Source organism: Poecilia mexicana, unplaced genomic scaffold (assembly GCF_051168715.1).
Source record: "Poecilia mexicana isolate PSO_F unplaced genomic scaffold, ASM5116871v1 scaffold_10, whole genome shotgun sequence".
NCBI lineage: Eukaryota > Metazoa > Chordata > Actinopteri > Cyprinodontiformes > Poeciliidae > Poecilia > Poecilia mexicana.
This window is the reverse complement of record NW_028263379.1, coordinates 22,587,705-22,609,480: the sequence shown is the minus strand read 5'-3', so window position 1 is coordinate 22,609,480 and position 21,776 is coordinate 22,587,705. Positions and strand designations below refer to the sequence as shown.

General features: G+C 40.8%; 1 protein-coding gene across 2 annotated transcripts in view; it reads right to left on the bottom strand.

The window, feature by feature from the left end:
• Nucleotides 1-2,432: 2,432 nt before the first annotated feature.
• The window catches only part of gabrb2a (gamma-aminobutyric acid type A receptor subunit beta2a), a 44,068-nt gene continuing 24,724 nt past the window's right edge, over nt 2,433-21,776 (bottom strand). The window contains exons 5-10 of one of the 2 annotated variants that reach the window (XM_015000079.2): nt 14,937-15,019; nt 10,737-10,874; nt 9,873-10,025; nt 7,013-7,257; nt 6,381-6,521; nt 2,433-4,451 (exon numbers count right to left, since the gene is read on the bottom strand). In XM_015000079.2, coding sequence (XP_014855565.2) covers nt 4,095-4,451; nt 6,381-6,521; nt 7,013-7,257; nt 9,873-10,025; nt 10,737-10,874; nt 14,937-15,019 — 1,117 coding nt within the window. In that variant the 3' untranslated portion in view covers nt 2,433-4,094. Of the gene's footprint in view, nt 4,555-6,380; nt 6,522-6,977; nt 7,258-9,872; nt 10,026-10,736; nt 10,875-14,936; nt 15,020-21,776 lie in introns of both variants that reach the window. The other variant, XM_088009666.1, reaches the window with a different exon arrangement.

Sequence of the window (21,776 nt, the reverse complement as noted above, 5' to 3'; positions counted from 1 at the left end):
TTAAGGAGAATTTCCCCAAAATGATCTGCTAGATCAGGAAACCAGAACTGCTGAACATCAGGAGAATTGAGTTGACAAGTTTAACAGTGAGAAAACAGCTCAAGGTTTGCATAAAGATCTCTATACATCAGTTACAGATAGTGGGAAAACATGGGTTTCACAGTGCATTGCAAAAATATTCACATTTTGCCATATTACAATCACAAACCGTAACATATTTTATGGAGATTCTAGGAAAACTAACAAACACAGCAAACAGATCAGAGATCCAGTTTAAAGTTGGGTTCAATCCAATTGAGAATTTGCTGTAAAATGCGTTTTATTCTTAAATCTAACTGAGTTTAAACCATCTTGCCAAGAAGAGTGAGGAAAAACTAGCTGGTAGAGACAAACCCCAAAAGGCCCGCAGCTGCCACTGCAGCAAAAGGTGATTCTAGAAAGTATCACATTTCAGGTGTAGTTAACAAAAATATACCACACTCTTTGGTGTAAAAGAAAAAATTTTGAAAGGCATTAATTCAGTTTCACATATTTGCACAACTTTGTGTCGGTTTGTCTCATGAAATCACAGTGGATTCTTTTGAAACTCCTGCATTTCAGTGTGAACGTTAACCGGACCAGTTTGTTCTTAGAAAGCCTTAAAGTCATTTGAAAGGAGAAGAATGTGAGCATGAGCATAATTGTTTAAACTGAAGGAAAAAACTTGAAAGGCATTTATTGCCTTTGTTAGGGACTCTGAAGGGCACCAACAAGGATGCTTCCTTGCGCAGATGGCATGCATGTAGGAAGCTTTCCATTTCCTCATGTTGACGCAAGTTGTCTTTTCCAAACCTGCCTGCCAAGTCTCTCTGATAAATGCCCGATTTATTCCAGACCACTTGTTCATTGCTAGAATCTCAGCAAATCTGCAGTGAAGAAGTCAAATCCAGATGTAGTTGGAAGCAAGCGGACGCGGATGGACTTACGGGGTCTCAAACTTTAGAAATCCCGAGCACAAACCAGAACACGATCTCGTATTTACCGTAAAAGACACATCATGATTTCCCGTCTGCGAGCACATGACACAATAGGCTCCCTCCCTCTCAGCCAGCCTAACGTGTTTTTCCATCACATATGTCTGTGGCCGGGGAGTGGCGTGACGCCACTGTGTCAGACTCACCCTCTCACCCGTCCCAGTCAGCGCTGGCTGGCTTTGGGCTTAGTCGGCTAGCCAACTTCACAGAGCTCAGCTGCGACTTCACACACAGGCACACACGCATACACGCACTCGCACACGTGGCTCCACAGAGCAGAGGTCTGTGCATGGCTAATTACGCCAGTGACATGGAAAGACTACAAAGCAGGGAGCATCTGCCTCCCCTCCTATTCTCACATGTCAACACTAAAGCCCCTTTTGAAAAGAGGAAAAAGGAAAGAAAAGGCCAATTTGGTACAAACCATCTGTCTGCTGAGGTAACGCATCTGTTATGTGGCTGTGCAGAGTGTTTTTTTTGGGGGGGGGAAATGTTTTACCGGTGCATGAAGGAACAAGGTTACACATCTTGATACATCAGTTTTTTACATCAGTTTGCCTCCAAAGGTCCGTTGCACTTAGTCTACTTATTCCCAGAGGCGTCTTGCACACATAACAGCCAACATGAGCTCCGCCACAACCTTCTGTATATTTAGCTTCATTTTCCTGCATATCTAACTCTTCTCAAAACTATTGTGACTATCTCTAAATCTTCAGCTCTTACTTCTGTGTAGCCTGTTTTTTTGTTCTTGTTTTTTTGTCAAACGCTCTTCTTTTGAATCTCATTGTGTTCTTTTCTTTCTGAAATCAAACAGCAGCTGCACATTATTTCCTGCTAGGACAAAATCTCTTTTTAAATATTAAATATTCTGTATTTTGCACCATCAAATATTCACCAGCCTCCATTTATGTGTTCAGACTTTGGCGCAGAGAGCACACTCCTCGGATGGATGCGTTTTCTTTCTCTTTCTGTCTTGTGCTTTATTTTCCTTCTCTCTCTTTTTTTTTTTTGTCCCCGTCGCAGGCACTGTGGTCCCTCGCAGCCAGAGGGCCTCACTTGAGTCCAAAGTGTGCCTCCACAGCCACGGCTCTCTGCGTTGATGTCCCCTGAGGCCAGGTGTTGAGCTTGGGCCTGCTCAGACCCCAGCCTGCGCCGGACCACCGCTGCAGCCTCTCGCTCCGGCTCCTGCGCCCCTCCATCCATTATGCAGCCAGCAGCACCCAGCTGCAGAGCTTTGCTCCTCAGCTCGTCCCTGCCCTTGCCTCCGCCGCTTGCCTGCTCCGTCCCCGTGTCGGGTTCGGTTGTTCGCTCGGCTCATTCAGACGCTCAATCGGCCACAAGCCCGCCAGCGATCAGCCTCACATTCACACACAGGAAGGACATAAAACCACCACCAGTGGCGCTCCTCTGTTGAAGTGATAGACTTAACTGAGTTTTAATTCAATTTAGATACATCTTCATAATTGCTGACAGTTATTACACAAGATATTTACAGTCATTATGAAATATTACAATTAGAATTTACAGAAACTTTGTACAAAATAGGCCTGACTTCAATGCCTGGGTAGTAAGGGGAGGGATCCTGCTTATGTTGTTTCAGGAGCGTGAGACATTGACCCAAAAGTCAGTGGTGTCTGGAAGTGCTTTAGTTTCAGCAAGTAGATGCTTTCAGAGTCCATTAAAAAGAAAAGGAAAAAAACAAAAACAAAACAAGAGACAGAGAGAGAAAGAGAGAAAAGTCCCAAAAGTATAGTCAGCAAAGTTGTGAATTGTGTTTTATTTCTTCTTAAGCCGAGATATTTTTTTTTCCTTTCTTTTTCTTTTTGACTAAATGGAACATTTGAGCTGTAATTCAACTGCAGAAAACAACAACAAAGACCCATTTAAATAGAATAAATTCATAATATTTACACAATAAAGTGAGTATTGATTTATAAAAATGAATCTTCTTTTTCATTAAATATGTTATCTACAGTATTTTTTTTTTTTAAGAATTATTTTCTTTTTCTGGAAACAGAAACCTAATCACAATGAAATGTATCTTACTCCTATCATTCAGTTCTTACTCGTAACGATGGTTGTGGATTGCCATAGTTATGCAGCGATGAAGCTCGCTCCATCGGGAAAGTTCTTTACGCCAGCGCGCGTTAAACTAAAGCCATTCTCTGCACGATGGAGGGAAAATTTTTTTTTTTTTAAAATCACTCAGTTAAACGTTTTTGGAAAGGAAAATTAAACCTCACAGATAAATGGAAGGGAATCTGTCAGCACAGAAAAAAGTAACATAAACCTTAGCAAAAGCATCAACTTCCCCAGATCTGCTCTTTCTTTGATCATTAAAGCTCCAGTGATAAGACTGCCCCCTGCTGTTCACCTGTTGCGATTCAGGTGGCCTGTGCTAAGTTAACTGCAAGAAACCTTCAACTAGTACAACTAAAAATACTGTCATTCCTCATCATAGTTGAGATGGAAACAAAACCAAAAATAAGCATGCTTTCTTTTTTTTTTTTTTTTTTTAAAGGATGTTTCTGATATACAGTAAATATAGGAAAATAGACTATCAAGGATGACCTCCTTTTAAATCATTTATAAAGCTTTTCCTGGATGCAGACAGCTCGGCTACGAAGTAAATAGATACTAAACAAAAGAAATCCTTAAAGTATATGCAAACACAAGCATAAATATTTTGATCCACAGAGAGATAGTAAGCTACGAATGACAAATATTAGTGATATATTGAAATTCTGGAACAGGCACCTTTTCTGTCTCTCTCATTTGTTTTTTTTTTATTTTTTATTCACTCTTCTTTTATTCGAGTGCTCGTCAGTCACTTGAAGGTGTTTCCCAAATCCTAAAAGAGTCACTGCTGACTGAAGTGGGTGCTGCTGCAAAAAAAGTCTCTGTGTTCTCCTCGCGTCGTCTGAAACAAACCAGCTCTAAAAAAGTCAGCACACGGTTTTCATCTCGCATTCTCTCTCTCACGCAAATTATTTATCTTTCTTGATTTTTTTTTTTTTTTTCACGCCAATTCTTCTTCGTCAGTCGTCTGGCGGGAAGCCGGCCTCCTGGCTCTCCGGGGTTTTAATGGACGTAGTAGAGCCAGTAGACCACGTTGAAGAAAGAGAAGACGGTGGGGAAGATCATCCTGGACCACTTATCGATAGAGTTCACGTCGGACAGGTCTGGGATGTTCACCTTGAGCTGCGAGGCCCGTCTCCGTAGGCGGGACTTCTTCTGGGCGTGGCGCTCCAAGGCACTGTGGCCATAGTTTTGCCGGGCCATGGCCGCCCTGCGGTACTGCAGCGTGGAGCTGTCGTAGGCCAGCATGGTGTTGCGGGGATCCGTGGGAGCTCCCAGACCCCGGGACAGATCCCCGGCACCGCCCATCTCGTTCTTCATCTCCATGGCGCTGAACAGGATGTTGTCGTCGGGGGTCATCTGTGTGAAGGTGCACAAATAACAGATGGAGCCATGAGAAGTTACTGAAAGAGCGTGAGAGTGTGTTATTAAACTATGGAGCCTTGCAAAAGTATTTACACCCCTTGAACCTTTCCACATTTTGCGACAAAACGAGAAAGCATTTATTGGGACTTTAGGTGATAGACCAACACAAACCGGCGCATAATTGGAGAGTGGAAGGAGCAGGAAGGATGAATTTGAATATTACTCACAAATAAATATATAAAAAGAGTGCATTCAGATTAGGTCTGTCAATAAATTTTACTTCTATCACGTTATACACAGCTGGGACAAAGGGTTTTCTGTTAAAACAGGACGAGGAAAAAAAAATACTGCCTGAAGAGGTGTTTGGAAAAATTCAATCAGGTTGTCTTAGGCCCAAAATGCTGCTGCCACAGTCCTGACCAACACGATAAATGGATCACATTACACCTGTCTTTAAACCATCACAATGGCTGTTTGGAAAAATATAGGCTTTAAAAATCTTATGGGTTTTCTAGACACTAATAAAACATTTTTACCTATTGCCAGAAAATGGCTTTTAGCACCTGGGCTTGTTTTACAAGTGGTAGAGACCAACATGGAAGTACAAAAATGTGCAAAAAGCTACATTTTATAATAGGTTCCGTTTAAACATACAGCTTGTGGTACAACGGTTATTCATTTACAAGAAAGTTCTACCAACACTCAAAACTTAGGTCCAGTTTAGATGCATGTCTATTCTTGAAATTATTTTGAGTTATTTTGTAAAGAACTGGGAAAGATTTTACTTATCACATTTTTGGATTTTCTCTGCAAAAATACTGAAAACATTGAACCATTTTACTTCAGCATTACAATTCTGTTCTGCTTTGCAGTTGTTACAACGTATGTGGCAAAGTTCAAGGGAAATTAATACTTTTCAAGGCACTAACCATTTTAAACTAAAGTTAAGAAATGCTGCCGTGAACTTTAAGCAATTTAGCGTGTCAAAATACTGATGAGGTGCTAAAAATGGGTGATGCAAATGAGTCAAAAACTGCTACTTACAGCCATGAAAAAAAAAGTTAAATTTTCTTATCATTTGTCAAACCATAAATGATAATACAAGCAGAAGGCTACAAAGTGATATTCTTTGAAGGAGCAGTTTGGAAATTGATTCTCATGGAGAAACCTTCGTTGTCATCTCAGAATTTCAACCAGGATATGGTTAAAATTCTGCCGATTCACAAGACAAACTAAACAAAAAGTTAAAAAGAAAAAAAAAAGAAGAGAAAAGCAAAGATATACAAAAGAAAAGTGACAGGAGAAGGTTGAGAGAAATAGCAAGGACTTTGCAAGGATGGAGGAGGCTACAGGTTCAGGGCAGGTCGGGAGAGGCGTTGTGGGAGGTGAAATCGGATCAACATTTCTTCATCCATAGCCTGACTTCTGAGGAAAAGCATCATCCCTACAATCCAATCCTGTCCTTTCTGTGTTTTTGCTGTTTTAGGGTAACTCACTTTGAAGCGGTGCTACTCATCAAAACTGCAAATGTGTTTCTAGTATCTGCCCAGTCGTTCTTCACAATTTCTTCACTTGGGTCCAAGTAATGAATGTATCATTTTTCTTCACAGATTTTGTGTTTTTTTTTTTCTTTTTTGAGATTTTAATGAAATTGTCTTTGTCATTTTCCATCAGCTAGAGTGTTCAAATTAAATCAGTTCCTGCAGAAATGAAGCTGCTGAGCCATGTTTGTCAGGAAAATGCATGAAGAGCAAACCGAAAGAGGGAAAAAAACACAATGGTGGGAGTGATGGTCAAGGTTGCCTTAAAACTCTACAAAAAGAAAATCAAAGAAATAAACAAAAGACTACAGTATTTTCCTCTGATCTGAACTGATTCAGATTGATGACATTGTTAAGTTTTGACTTTCAAAACCTCCAGTACCTTATTTCTTTGATCGCCTAGTCCTAAAGCGGCATCGTCCACAAAGATGGGATCCCACATCGAGTCATATGCGTCAATTTCCCTCTGTTTCATTCTGGCATACAGAGCATCATCTCTTTGAACTACATTTCCCACCAGCCACTGCAAGCATACAAAATCAGCACTGTTACTTGAGGGAAATCGGAGCTTGCCACACTCAGAAGGAAAGGATGTTTCTCTCTCTCTTTTTTTTCAAATTTAAAATTTAAAATGCTGTTGTTCTTAATGGTGCTGAGCAATATTTAAAGAGAAAACTCTGGCGCTGCAGCCAGGGATTTTTCAGGCGCCTCGTCCTTTGGGAAACACAAAAACGTGGAGATAAAGTATTTAAAAAGCAGTCATTGTTCCTGCATTCGCTTTTTCAGATCCAACTCTGTGTAAGAACGTTAAAGCAGCAAGCAACCGAGGGCTGGAGTATAAGTAAATAGAGCTGGTAAAGGACATGAAACATTGATTACAGCATCACATTGACCTTAAGAGAAGAACAAGAAGAAGAAGAAGAAGAAGCCCTTTGCTCACACAGAAACAAACATACATATCAAAAGACAGCACAGAAACAAAAGCGTTTTAAAAACGACTCCCTCCGCACAAACCTTATTGGGGTCGGGTCTCAGCTTCTCGTTGTTGGCCGTGGCCGCTTTCTCGGCCGCCTTCTTCTGTCTCTGGGGACCCTGGCCGAAGAAGATGTAGTTGACGAAAGCGTACTCCAGCAGAGCCAGGAAGACGAACACAAAGCAGCCCATCAGGTACATGTCGATGGCCTTCACGTAGGGGATCTTGGGGAGCGTTTCTCGCAGGTGAGTGTTGATGGTTGTCATGGTCAGCACCGTAGTGATCCCTGCAGGTCAGTGGAGTCACACTTAAAGAAAGTCTTTAGACGAGTCTCTTTCTGTCTCATCCCCACAACAATACATTGCATTGAGTTTTTAGGGGGAAAAAAACTGAAAAAGTGGTCTAGAAATGTCCACAGGATGAGTTACAAATGCTCCATTAACACAAGCATTCAGACGTAATCATCTTGCTCGCAGCCTCAAATGACCATATTTGGTCAACTGGGCACAACATGAAAGTGATAATCTAAAGCTAAGTGGACAAATATCTATTAAATATTCACATTCTGCGGTGTTGAAGAGCATATCTGGGACGTTTCTGTGATAGCTTCACATCTTCTGCCTCAAGCAGAGGAGTTCACGAATTGGTTTCATGTTAAACAGAGCTGGAAAGATGGAGGAGGAGATGGATATTGCAGATGGATGGATCGGGGCTTCTAGAGATGCAGACATACCTCCAGTATGCCGGGATACAGTGCATCCGGAAAGTATTCACAGTATCGCTAAACTTTTCCACATTTTATTATGTTACAGCCTTATTCTAAATTGTATTAAATTAATTTCTTTATTAATTTAAATAGAAAGCTTTGGTCCAACTCTACTTCACCGCAACAGATCAGAGCAGAACTCGCATTAGTGCAGACTAAGTCAAAATTCACCTTTACATTTTGTCTCTAATCTCTAAAAAAAACAAGATGGGAACTGGTCAAAGAGGCTGCATGTAACATTGAAAGAGGTGCAGGAATGTTTAATAAGTGCTGGTCGGTTTTAACAAATGAAAATAAGCACCGTCAATATGTGTGCACTAAATGTAAAGCTAACAAGACACGCTTTGTGAAAACACAGGTTTGGTCTTATAGACTAACTAGAACTTTAGGCTACAATTTTATTCAGTACATTGGACACAAAAATAGCACAAAAATCTCAAACAAACAAAAAAACGTTACCTACAAAGAAACATGGTGGTGGCAGCATTATGCCCTGGGATTACTTTTCTTCAGATTGAACTAAATCTTTTGTCATGGTGGACGAAATCATGAGCAAACACCAGACGGTTTTGACCAGAAACTTTCTTCTAAAGTGATGCAGATGGACAGAGATTTTAATGACGCCGAATAAAAAAAAAAAAATCAAAGATCAAAACTTCATCTGAAGAGAGCAGTTTTGGAATGCAAGAGCCCAGAACTAACTCGAACAATCTGAAGGCAATAGATGTCCTCCCAATATGAAAATTAAGAGGACATTTGCAAGATGCAAAGGGAAATATTGGCAAAGATGTGGTACCCTGACAGACTCCTATACCAAACACTGAATCTTGAAATAAAATTAAAAGTTTCTTAGGCAAAAAATTGCGTGTGCACACTAATGCACCTGGGTCATTGCAGCTTTTCTCTTCTCCTCTTTACCTTTCTGGGTAGATTAGTTTGTTTCAAGATAAACTGCACCGGAGCAATCGTTCGGAGCGATTTCCTGAAATCATGCTCTCACATTCATATGTTACAAATTGTAACCATTATTGTACCAGAGTCCTTAAATTGTTGCTTTGCTTCCCTGCAATCAGTAAGATCAGGTGCCAGTCTGTAACGGACAGGAACATTTGAGCATTCATGTCTGCCTTGTACATTATAAAGTATTTAACTGCATTGAAGAGACAAGACTCGCCAAATTAGACCCCATAAGGTTTGCAGCCTCCATCTGAATCCCCCGAGACCGGGAGCATGTGTGCTTCATCGGATAATTTCAGGTCAAACAGGTTGATATCCACGCGTTCATACGTACTCTGAGCATACCACATCAAAAGCATCCCACTGCTGCTGCAAACATCTGTGTTTAGTCACAGCATAATACACCTGCTTTTATGACACACACACGCACACACACACACACGCACACACACCCCCACACACACACACACACACACACACATTGTGTTTGATACATTAGTCATCTGCCTGCACAATTTGCATTTGGTCAGATTCACACGCATTATAAATAACCCAGCAGCCTGCAGCGGCGCTGTAGCACGGAGCCAGGGCTTTCATTGGCTGAGCTCGCTCTCTGCACAATCTCAGGGTGCTGAGAGCATGTGGGCACATCTTTAAATCGCCTTCCCAGCAGTGCCGCGTTAGCCTGCTCGTGTCGGTTTGACTTTGGTGCGTCCAGGTGCGTTTTTGGGCGACTGCTTTCACTTGCGTCCTTCGTTCGGAATTTTTTTTTTTTTTTTTTTTTTTGAATGTGATCTGGAGGATGAGCAGGTATTTTTGGGGCACTGAGGGGCTTCGACAGACAGATGAGAGAGAGAAAGACAGCGAGCTTCAAGGTCAGGCTGCAGAGCTTCTCGCGCTGCATGAGTCATGTACATAGTCATCTCTGAACAACAGACACTTAGCCAGACAGCCTATTACACACTGCTATCATTCACATGCTTTGAGACAATTTACAAATAAAACTAAAAAAAAAGAAGAAGTAGAAAGAAAATGTGCAGAAAATAAAGGATTTCCCTTATTAAGGACACAATAACTGCCTAAATTCAACATGTTGAAACATAATAGAATAAATGGATCCTTTCATGCACAGTTATTTGGCTTTGGGTCACTGCTGTGCAGAGGCAAGACAGTCCTACCCAGGGCCACTCTGGCAGCAGATGCATCATAGTTGATCCAGAAGGAGACCCAGGAGAGGATGGTAATCAGGATGGAAGGCATGTATGTCTGCAGGATGAAGTAACCGATGTTCCTCTTCAGTTTGAAGCTGAGAGACAGGCGGGGGTAAGAACCTGAAAGAGGCACAGGGAAGAGAAACAGAATCTCCTTCATGGTGCCAACTTTGTCCTTCCAACGTTGTGGCGCCTTACACAAATATCTCCATGTAAAATTGTGTTTTTATTCTCACATGGTAACCCTGGGGAAAATACGTAAAACAACAACAACAACAAAAAAACGCTGAAAAATAATTTAGATTTTTTTTGCAGTCACGTTTGATTGCGGCCTTATTAGATTAGAATCATTGGTACCCTCATAAGAACTCAAAAAAATGAATCAAACTAAAGGATCTTTCTAGTGATACTTTTATTTTTATTTTTTTAAAGTTAACCACAGGGTCTGGAATCGAATGGTGCCCTGGGCGTGGGATGACGGTAAGCAAAAAAAAAAAAGCAAAACATTTTTCATCTCTGAAGCAGTATAAATGCATCGTAATCCCACACGATGCACACAAAATAGTTTTCTTATTCTCTGAGAAATATTATTTTAAATCAACTCCTTGCACTCTCTTTCTAATGCCATCCTGCGTAAAACTAAATATGTGTTTTCTGCGTAATTTACGCAGAAAACACATATTTATAAAATATCGATTTTGTTAAGGCTTTTTAATACATCTTCATCAGGAGTGCCAAATATTGTGGGTAGCACTGAATTTTGCCCATCAAAATGAGCACAAAACACAAATCTAAAAGCATAAAAACAAGCATCTGTTCTCAGTGACTTACCTGTCGAGAAGACAACGTTCTTGGAGATGAGCTTGTAGTCAACAATGGAGAACTGCGGCAGCTCTATCCTGTCGACCCCAGACACAGCGCCGTCCCCACCTCGCCAGTAAAACTCGATGTCATCTGTGGTGTATCCGTCTGGAGACGAGAGAGGCAGAAGCATTATCACCTTCAATTAAGGAGCAATAGCTCAAAATGTTATGAGTCAGGAACAGCAAATGTCACGGTTGGGGTTTTGTTTCTGTTGATTCCCCCCCCCCGATCTGGACTTTAACTATATACTGTAAAGGTGAGTACATGTAAATAAACTTCTGAATTTAAAGAAAGAAAGAAAGAAATCAAGGGGATGGATCGCTGCGTCGCAGCTTGTCGTCGTCCAACATAAACAGCGTCGCAGAAATCTCCACACTCCGAGCTCCACTTTTGTCTTCCTCGCGCTCAAAATAGAGGCGGTGACCTATTCAGATGTAATGAATAATTAAACTCCGAGTCTCTGATTTTTAAAATTAACACAAATTTCTTTGTCGCGAAGGCGCTGACATTCAAGGTGAAGTTAGTCATGTTGGGCTGCTGTTGTTTAGGCAGGCGGCCTGCTTCAGCCACAGGCCTTTTTATCACAGCAGACATTTTGATTTGTCATAGCGGGACAAGCTCAGGTGCTGCTAATAATATCAGCAATGGCCTTCATCTGCAGAAACTTGCACGCGCGCAACGTTGGCCGTTCATTTTGTTATTCATACCTGCGAGAATGTGTCGAAGAGCGGGGAAATAAAAGGGCGTCCGTCCCTCATGTTAGTCTGATTTTCCGTCACACTGCTCGTCAACGCAACGAGGCACAAATACACAGTTTCTGTTATTCAAAGGGAGCTAAATTATTCTTCCAAACAGCTGGGTCCTGTAGCTCGTGGCCAGTATTACTCAAACAGGAGTAAATTATGCATCTGTTGAGGTTTACAGCTGCAGAGGCGCTCTGGTGAGTATTTCACAGCAGCCGGGCAGCATATGTGGGATCCAATCAAAATAAACCCCGGTGTGTGTGTGCGTGTGTGAATGTGTTCAGAGTAACACAGGAATGCATTAACCAGTGCGTCGGTGTGGCTAACTGATGTGTGTTCCTTTCAGATGTCAGACGAGCTTTTCTCGGCAAATTTGTTGGCTTTGGATATTTTCATTTGTTTAAAAATGTTATTGCTTTATCCTACAGAGGCGAGGACATTAGCTATGCAAACAAGGTGCTAATCTTTTCTCCTGCCTCATGCAAGTTAGTATGACTCCTCCTCAGAGTCCAGTACAGCTGTTTCTGTCTCAGCAGGACCAGTTTGTCTTAGTGGGACGTTTTTGCTTAGTTTAAGTGTCTTTCGACAAGAATCCCTTTAAAGTTTTTACTGGAAATTTCAATGTATTATATTGGAATTTTATGAGCAAAAGTCTAGACATGGTCTTCAGAATTTTGACAACTAAAAACGTAAATGTGGTGTCCACGTCTCTAACATTTTGCTTGTCTCCACCAGTTTTACAAATCTAAAGCCTGTTTTGTCCAGTCCGACTGGGAGGACAGCATCAGTTTTTGAAACCGACTTTTTTCTTGGAAGAATAAAAAATAGAATCACGAGTCAGATCTTAGCATCAAGGGCTTTACATGGTCAAAACAACACATCGAACAAATAATTGCGCACATTACAGTGGCAAAAAGAAAAGTAATAAAATGTTGCAATACAAGCAAAAAAAAAATCTGTTCCACTTTTTATCAATCAAAGGCAACTCAATGAAAGTGGGGTTTTAGCCTTGATCTTAAAGGAAATCAGTGTTTCAGCATTTTTGCAGTTTTCAGCAGTATCCTAGAAGTTTGTTCCACATTAGTGGAGCATAAAAATGTAATGCTTCACCATGTTTGGTTGTGATTCTGGGTATGCAGAGTAGACTTGAGCCAAGAAGACCTGAGTGGTCTGAAAAGGAGACGTTCACTAAATGTCCTCATTGGGAGATGCTGAGCAGGGATCTCTGCAACTGAGAGACTTTGACATATTAAGGTTGTTATCCTGTTTAAGGTCCAAAGTCGACCAACCTTCAGCTTCCTCACAGACAGCATGACACTTTGTCCTAATAGTCACTGATAACTGATTGCCCTCTATATGTTACAGGTTTCTGATGTCAGAAGAACCAATGGAGCCCCAGAGCATTACTGACCCGCCACCGTGCTTCCACTTAGGCATGGTGTGCTTTCCAGCATTATGCTTCCTTCTTCCTATTCCAAACATTTCTTGATGCACAGACATATATATTTTTTGCTGCCACCAAGTTTGCCTGCAGGACTTTTCCAGTCTGAGGAAGATGTTTGGCCACCTGCCTCTTCACAAATCCAACCACTGATAACTTCTTCTTGCTAAAATGTCCGGGTGGTTTAGCAATGAACCTCCTACCTTTAATTCTGCTAACTATGCTTTCAACTGCAGGCTCTTTTGCTATAATTTTGTATCTTTTTTTCCCTTTTTTGAGTAAGGTATTCTATCTTCTCTGAACTCTCTGGACAATTCACTAGACTATATCTAAAATGCAATACAACACTTCCATGAACAATCGTTATCTGGGCTGTTTGTACCTCAAGCAAACCTGATGCCACCATTGAAACCACTGATAGCTTGTACCAGAACTGGGTCTTCATAATAGACAAAGCGTTTTATTATGAAAAGCTGAGGGGCTTGAAGAATTGTGAGACTATACTAATCAATTATTCAATAATTTCTAAATAAAATTATTATAATGTTAGTGTTCTTTATCTCATTAAGCTGTCCTCATCTAAATAGTTTATTACTGAACAGCTGAAAACATTTTTTTTTTTTACCAGTAAACCTCATCCGATTTGAGGCTTGAAAAATTTTACTTGCAGATATAAAAAATGTTTAATTAAATGTACGTTTCGAAAATCTGGGAAGATTCTAGGGGTGTGAAATCTTTGGAAAGACACTTACAACTCCACAACACGAGGACAGAGTCTGAGCAAAGTGTGAGCAAAGAGGTGAATGCAGGAGTCAGAGTTTATCTGCATTAACCAATAAAGTGAAGGAGACGAATTGCAGCTTGAGCTCATCATGTTAGACCAGTGGCCTGAACTGCAGCAGCGAGCTGCTGGCGAATTGAAGGATCTGTAGCTTTTCTTTAGGAATGTCTGTTAAAAATGCATCAAGTTTATCAAGGGAAGTTAGAGTTCTCTGGGCTCATTAGTCTGAATAAAATAGCACGCTCTGGCATGAAGAGATTCCAGCGTTAAAACCGTTGCCAGTTAATCCATATGAGAGCAGATCCTGCCTGGTGATCAAAACTAGAGCTGCGAGTGTTCGTGCGCACGCATACGAGTGTGTGTGTTTTGTAGGGCTGCCGGGGAGAGGAGGAGAAGGGGAAAAAAAAAACAGCACATGAGTGATGAGGAGAGAGATAAAAAGGCTGCGAGGAGGGGAAAAAAGAGAGAAGGGGATGAGTCTTTGCAAAGAAAAGAGACGAGAAACGGAAAAGAGGGAACGACGATGAGAGCGATGGCGAACATAACGGGAGAGGGGCGGTTCTGACCCGTGCCGTTTTAGTGCCGCCTGGCGCTGTTTGCAGCAGTGTGATCAAACCCGGAAAGACTGAGCCCCATAGACCACATCCCAGCGCCATAATCCGTCTCTCCGGGGACCCAGATAAAACACGCAGAGGACCTCATCTTTCTCTCTCATGCTCTTCCCCACACTCCCTCCACTCGAGAGCGCTGGATCACATACAATTACAAACTCCATGTGAAATGAGCTCTTTGTACTGTACAAACACGGAGAGGCAGTTTGGGGAGAAAGCTGCGCATAACATCGACTATCAGCACATCCCTGAAACACTGGACCTAATCAGGCTCCTCTGCGCCTTGGGAAGCCACTGCAGCTGAAGATGAATTAATTAGGCTGGATGTTATCAGTCACTGAGCCATTAGTGATGTTCTTCTTCTTGATGCATATCTCTGGCTATCTCATCAGCCTTCCTCAGCATTTAACGTAGCGTTTTATCAACAAGCCACTCTACCTTGGTGCTGCGGGGAGGCTGCTGGTGTCTGTGTGTGTGTGTGTGTGTGTGTGTGTGTGTGTGTGTGTGTGTGTGTGTGTGTGTGTGGGATCTGTTTAATTCTCCATCTGCATGTGGGTGTGAGAGCTGGTTGTCAGGGAGAGCAGTACTTACAGCTTTCTATCTCCAGAGTGCAGTTTTGCTCATCCAGAGGGTAGCGGCGCAGGTCCATCATGCAGGCAGCAGTCGTAGTGATGCTGCGGACAATGAGGGAAGACAAAAAAAAAAAGAGATTCATCAAAGACCCGATCCAGATTTCACTTTCACCGCCGCAAAGCGAAGACACCTGCATCACAGTTTTCAGGATTCAGAGGGAAATGTCATTAATTGCAAAATATTTCTAGTTAGAACAAAAATTACGCATCTGAGAGAACTATTTCTTTGAAGATTTCTTTCATAGGATTGAATGTGTTTGTTTATTTTGATTTTGTTTGTTGGACTAACAGAATTTTACCGAGCAACAACACAATAAGCATATACACACATCGTAAATAATTTCTACAGCTTTTTAATTTACTCACATTTACTAATAATTATGGCTTTCAATCTCTTCCTATTGATTTTGTGTTATATTTGTGCGTATCAGCCTTTACGCAGACAACTGCCAGGTTTATCCATGAGTGACGACAAGAGATCAGAAGCTGGACGGCACAAAAATTCTGGAATTAGCATTTGAAAGAGCTCATGTATTGATCTCCCCTTACGTTTTTAAAAGTAAAACAACAACAACGAGAAATTGAGTGGTGAAAAGTGGCTCCTTGTTTAAACTTGATTGTCAAATGAACTCTGGTCTATACCTGCTTTCTCCAGTGTTTTCTCGGTAATAAGGCCTGTTCTTTCTAAAACATACGCACCACTGCTTCAGAGTGCCACTGCTCTGTTTCTAACTGGTGCAAATAAACAGTTCCCTCCTTTATTTAGGATTTTTAGTCGCAAAATACTCTTGCTTTTTGTTTGAACAATTATATACCCTCATATGGAAAAGCCACCTTAAATTAGATCTTGGTTCACACATGATGTCTGTCGGCTCACGTCATGATAACTATCTCTAATTCAACCATACAAAGGACACGGAAGTACAGCGAATTTGTTGTCATTTTTCAAGAAACCAGTTTGAGATTGTTATTGTTATTTATCCATTACGGAGATATTTACTCTGTGGTCATAAACGAGTGGACATGGTCAGTAGCAGCACGCAGGTAGGCTGTGGCATTTAAACAATGCTCAACCTGCACATTCTTCACTAACCTCAGACATCACCGATGTATTTTTGTCCAGAACTGCCTCTCACTGGATACTTTTTTCTTTTTCAAACCATTCTCTGTAAACTTGAGAGACGGTGGAGCGTGAAAGTCCCAGTAGATCAGCCGATTCCTTAACATACAGACCAGCCTGTCTAGCAGCAGCAACCGTGCACTGTTCAAAGTCACTGAGATCCCCGTTTTTCTCTACTCTCGGTTTGAACTTCAGCGAGGTGTCTTCACTAAATCTAGATACCAAAATGTACTGAGTTTCTCCCACACTGGTTTACTGTGTGTGTTAACAAACAATTGAAGAGATACATCCAATTATGTGACTGACAAATGTATAGCTTCATGTTCTCAAAAGTGAGCAGACTGAATACTTTTAATTTTTATCTCCTTTACATATAAGTTAAAAGTTAAATACTGTAGTAAAAAAAAATCCCTGTCATTCATAAACTTATGATTTGCTTTTCTTTACATTCAGAGTCTCCTGTTTCGGGTAAAGCTTTTGCCACTGGAATGGTTTATTAAAGGGTTGGCGGTACTTAACAAACATTACAAAATCCCTCGTATTTATATCAGCTGTGCAAGTTTCTGTACGTTTTTACTTGTCCTGCTAACTGTTCTCGTTTCTGCAGAAAACAGTTGCTGGAGTGCTATTTATGCATGGAGTGTAGAAACAGCAGTGTGAACAAGCTTACCAGAGCATGAGACAATACAGGCTGTTGTAGCACAGGTGCTTAGCCTTTTGTGATAAAAAGAAAACCTTATGTACTGAACATTTATTATTCAGTGGAGCGAAAGGCAGAGTCAACTGTTCCTGACTGGATAACTCACATCAGGAATTATCTTCCCAAAGTTACATCTGCACTGCCGCATTTAAACGTCACAGTAATGGCCTTTGTTTTGGTGGTTTGTTCTCGCCTAAATCATAGAAAGAAAGCTAAGAGAGGCTTTTTCATTAGCTTGAATTATGTGCAGGAGGAATGTGTTAGCAGATGTTTTTAATTGTTAGCTTGTCTGTTAGCTGCAGGATTAACTATTGAATGAATTTTAGCTTCAAAATTGGGCTTTTCGTTCTGTTGGTAAATAAAGTTACAAGTCTTATTATGCAGATCTTTGACAAATTGTATACCCTTTATCTGCATGTGAAACTCTTATCGCCTTTGTGACTAATTTTCTTTTCTTTCATGAATCAGACTTGCTTATTTTTACTTTTAAATAATATACAGTCTAGCTTGGAAAGCGTTTCTTTCCCACTTTCCTAGAACTGAAGATTTTTTGAGAGATTGAACGTCATGGCTGCGTGGTTTTTCAAAATCCATAGCCACAATAACTCAGTCCTGAGTATTGAAATTCTTCCCAGAGGATCAGTCACAGATTGCACGATAATAATCTTGTGTGTATTTTGTCAACTCTGGCAGAAAGAAAAACAATGTGGTCAAGCATTATCTCAACAAAAGGCTGACTGAAAAAGTGTTCAGAAATTACTGGGAAGACATTAGCAAAACTGGTTGACTGGAAAATTTCTTGTGTGGTCCACCAGCAGAGTTTATCTTTCACAATTTACTAAAAGTAAGATTCTCCTTTTGTTCTATTCTCTTAGGGCTGCCCTTGTTTAAGTAAGTTCTCCATAAAATATGCATATGGCTCTAAAAGAGGTAACCATATGGGCTTTACTATACCTCATAAAAAAATAAAAACAAAGCGAGGTTCACCCTGTGGTCATGCGGCTCCTAACTTAATAGCCGCCACATCCGACAGGTTTGCTCGGAGCGACGGACTTCCTGTAACACATGACAAGATGGCCAGAGCCGAGATGGGCTGGCATCTGGCTGTGCCAAGCCCCGGAGGATGTCTGAGAGACCGGACACACAGTTTAACTACGGGAACTAAATATAGCACAGCCCACCAAGACTCGTAAGTCAAACCAACACACTTGAACACACAACGTCACCCACAAACAGATGGATATAAAACATGATAGCATCGCTCAACCAGCAGTAATACTTCCAGCCTGGAGGAGCGGTTTTCACTCCATGCTGATGAATTGAACTGAGCATCCTAAAAACAGGTTTGCTATCTCTTCTCCACTTGGGTCATTGCGTCATGTACGGCAGCCAAAATGGCGGACTGAGAAAATGGATCAGTCAAGTGAATATTTTCCCCCAAAATTAGCACAATTAAAAATGTATTTACTCACTGTGTTTTTTTTGTGTGTTTTTTTTTAAGATTTAGATTTTTAGGGTTGAGAATCGAATGTCTAACAGCTGAGCTGAGGACTACAGTCTTCATATACAGTGAACCTGCTTTCCCACTGGTCCACACGGCGTCCAGCAGGGAATTCATGCTTTATAAGACGTAATACTATTGTCTGAACTAAAATCTATTTTATAAAGTAACATTATAAACATTGCTTGATTTTGACATACATCCCTTTATAATGGACACACAAACCAGTCCTGAAAATAATCATTCATGCAGTTGAATGTAAGTAATTTAAGCAAATTACAAAAGATAAGAGAAAGGGAAGTAAAAGCCTATTTAACATAGGAAAGACATAGAAAATATCCTGTGATGTTAACGGTTATTTTTCTTCAGCAAAACTATGACGTCATGATGTTGCCTTGTCCATTCCCAGGGAAACTGATTGGAAAACCTTTTAAGGTTTGATAAGGTTTGGCCTAAGAAATGCTTTAATGGTTCGTTTTCATTTCATAAAAGGTCTGTTATTAAAAAAAGGTTTCCATTAAGGAAGATTGTGTTGACTTTTAAGGGAGTTTAAAACTGACATTTGTCTTTTCTCTTTAAAAAGATGGTCAAAGGACTATGATACGGCCCCATGTTTACTTACAACAACAATTGATTCAGCTCCGTCTGCAGAACAAAGCACTAATTAAGAATAAAAATAAAACACATTTTTCAGCAGGAACTGTTCTTTGTGGGGTTTTTTTGTTTTGTTTTGTTTTTTATATGTCAGATCCGGAAGCTTTCAGATGCAGGAAGTTTAAGTAGTTGAATCTAAAAGTTTGTCCCTTAGGGTGGCTGTGCATAAGAGTGTTTGAATAAAACCCTGAACATGTTTTTACCAGGTAAGATGTTGCCAGTGTTGCTGAATAAAGGGCTGCAAATGTAGAAGAGAAGATGCTATCCACAATTAAAAGGACATGTTTAATTAAAACAGCAAAGTACACATATTATTGGTTATAAAACAAAAATTCTTGTCAAATATTTGTAATTGCTGCCGCTACAGCGTTTTTAAATGATCAGAGTACGACTCCCGATTACCTGTAGCCGGTCTACTGTCTGACTTTGTGAGCTGTGAACTCAATAAGATGTCTATTATGGATAGTTTTTAAAAACACAATTTTATTGATCTGTAACATCTTATTTTCACTAACAAGCTTATCTTTCAGACTAAAAAAACAAGCACCAATCCTGGTTCAAATCCTAAGTTGTGTTGGAGGAAAAACATAAATCTATGATAAACAGCTTCAAAACTTTTCCACTTATGTCTGTTCAAATTCAACTAAAAAAAAAAATCAACATATATTGGAAGATTATTGTTAAAACTTCAATGATCTGGTTGCACAAGTATGGCCAATGTTAAACTGATACTTTTTTAATCCTGTTCAGTTTCCCCATTCAGATGAGAACATCCTGACATACAGATTTCCTATCAGATTTAGTTCTGGACTTTGGAACAAACCGCATTGAAGTCTTTCTTTTGGATGCACAGTATGGCTGGACTTAGCTTCATTGTAAATAAAAGCCTCCCTTGTGGTTTGGAGCTGTGGTCAAAATTTATAGTTTGGTTCCTTCAGAACTTTGCACTTTTTCCCATAGAGGATTGTTAGTAAATTGTAGCCTAGCACAAATCCCTGGAAGGAAACCGCTTCCATCCTAAACCTTATGAAGAATACAGCGGATTCTTTTCACAGTGAAGCCTCCCTGAACACTTTATTTTTTTTCTTGTGTTGTCATAGAGAAAATATGGGACCAAAGAGATAAGAACTGGGTGTTCATTTATTTCTATATAGATAATTCTAATGGATTGCAACCTCACTGGTGAAAGGATGCAAAAGAGCAGAGACTTTAGTAGGTCAGATTGACGTTATTTCAGGTTAATCAGATTCATTGTTACTGGTGTTAGGCGCGTACCCAATTAGGTGATGCGGTCAATCCAACAACAAAGTTTTAGTTTAGGAGTTTGCACACTTATACAATCAAATTATTACAGCTATCTTAATGTGTAAATTGTACAGCTGCAAAGGGGGCCAGCCTTGTGAGTTTGGTTTTATTCTCCGAGAAGTCGAGACTCCCAGTCTTTCTCTCATATTCTGGTTCTCTGTCATTCCTCCTTTTTTTTCCTTCTCTATGCGCTCTTACATAAGAGCCAGTTAGCAGGGCTATGTGGTGCACTGGGGGATTAACACAGGACTCTCTTTTCTGTCCTAGTTTACCCCTTTTTATGGGCTCAAACCTACCGTGGTGCAACCCAGGTAGGTATTGATCACTCACCATCACCACCACTACTGAAATCTTCACAGCGAAAACACCGGGGAGAAACAGAAATGAGGCCAAAGTGGCAGGGGTAAAAATAACGTCCTATTTATAGCCCACCTACATCATCAGCGCTGGTCTCGAAGTCTTTTCGTCTGAGGTTACTTCTGCCTCTAACGGCTGCGCTAGCGCGTCCAAACACATGCTAACCAAGCATTGAAACACTGATAACGAGCAAGGAGGAGAAGCAGGAGAGGGTTTCTCTGCAGGATTCCCTTCCTGCCTTCGCCTCCTCCTCCGCCTCCTCCTGTTTGTCATCTCCACTGCAGCAAAAAAAAAAGAAAAAAAAAGAAAAGAAAGTCTACGATGATCATGAAGCACAGGTTCATTTGCTCTTCGTCAACATCAGGGCCGGTGCCTCTCCCTCTCATCCCGACCTGCCGGTGGAGAGGAGAGGCCGTGTTCTCGTGGATCACGCAGTTCAAACACGCTACATTTGCTCTGCGTCGGAGCTCATAGGACACAGAGTTCTAAAAATGGCTGTTTTGTTTTTTCTTTGTGCATGTCCTGTAACGGTTCAGTCCAAGCTCCCTTTCTCAGCGTGCATGTGTGTGTGTGTGTGTGTGTGTGTGTGTGTGTGTGTGTGTGTGTGTGTGTGTGTGTGTGTGTGTGTGTGCGTGTGGGGGTGTGTGTGCGTGTGTGTGTGTGTGTGTGTGTGTGTGTGTGTGTGGACCCCGCCTAAGGCAGCCTGTGCACCTATATTCCGAATGACCTTGTTTACGGACACAACACAACCACCACGAATTCCCAGACAGAATCTCATTTTGAGGGAGCGAAATTTGCAGGGTGCAAACCTGTGCAGCCTTAACTTAACTGACCTTTTGCAACCGGGGAAGTGGAATAAAATTGTATGTGTAGAGAGGTTGAATTGGGACAAAGATGCTTCCTCCATTTTGGGTCAGGAGCTCATGTTGAAGCTGAAGAAATGCATGCTTGCTGGATAATGTTTTCCTTCTGGGGGAATTTTATTTATTTATTTATTTATATTATTTTTTTTGCAAGATTTGGAAGTAAAAGTGTTAATTTTTTTTGTTCTAGGACATTCTGGTAGGTAAATTAAAAGAGAGAGGGAGAATTTTACAGGTGAACCTAACAACAGAGAATAAGAAAGAAGTCAGCTCTGTTCACATTGAATGGGATCTATCAG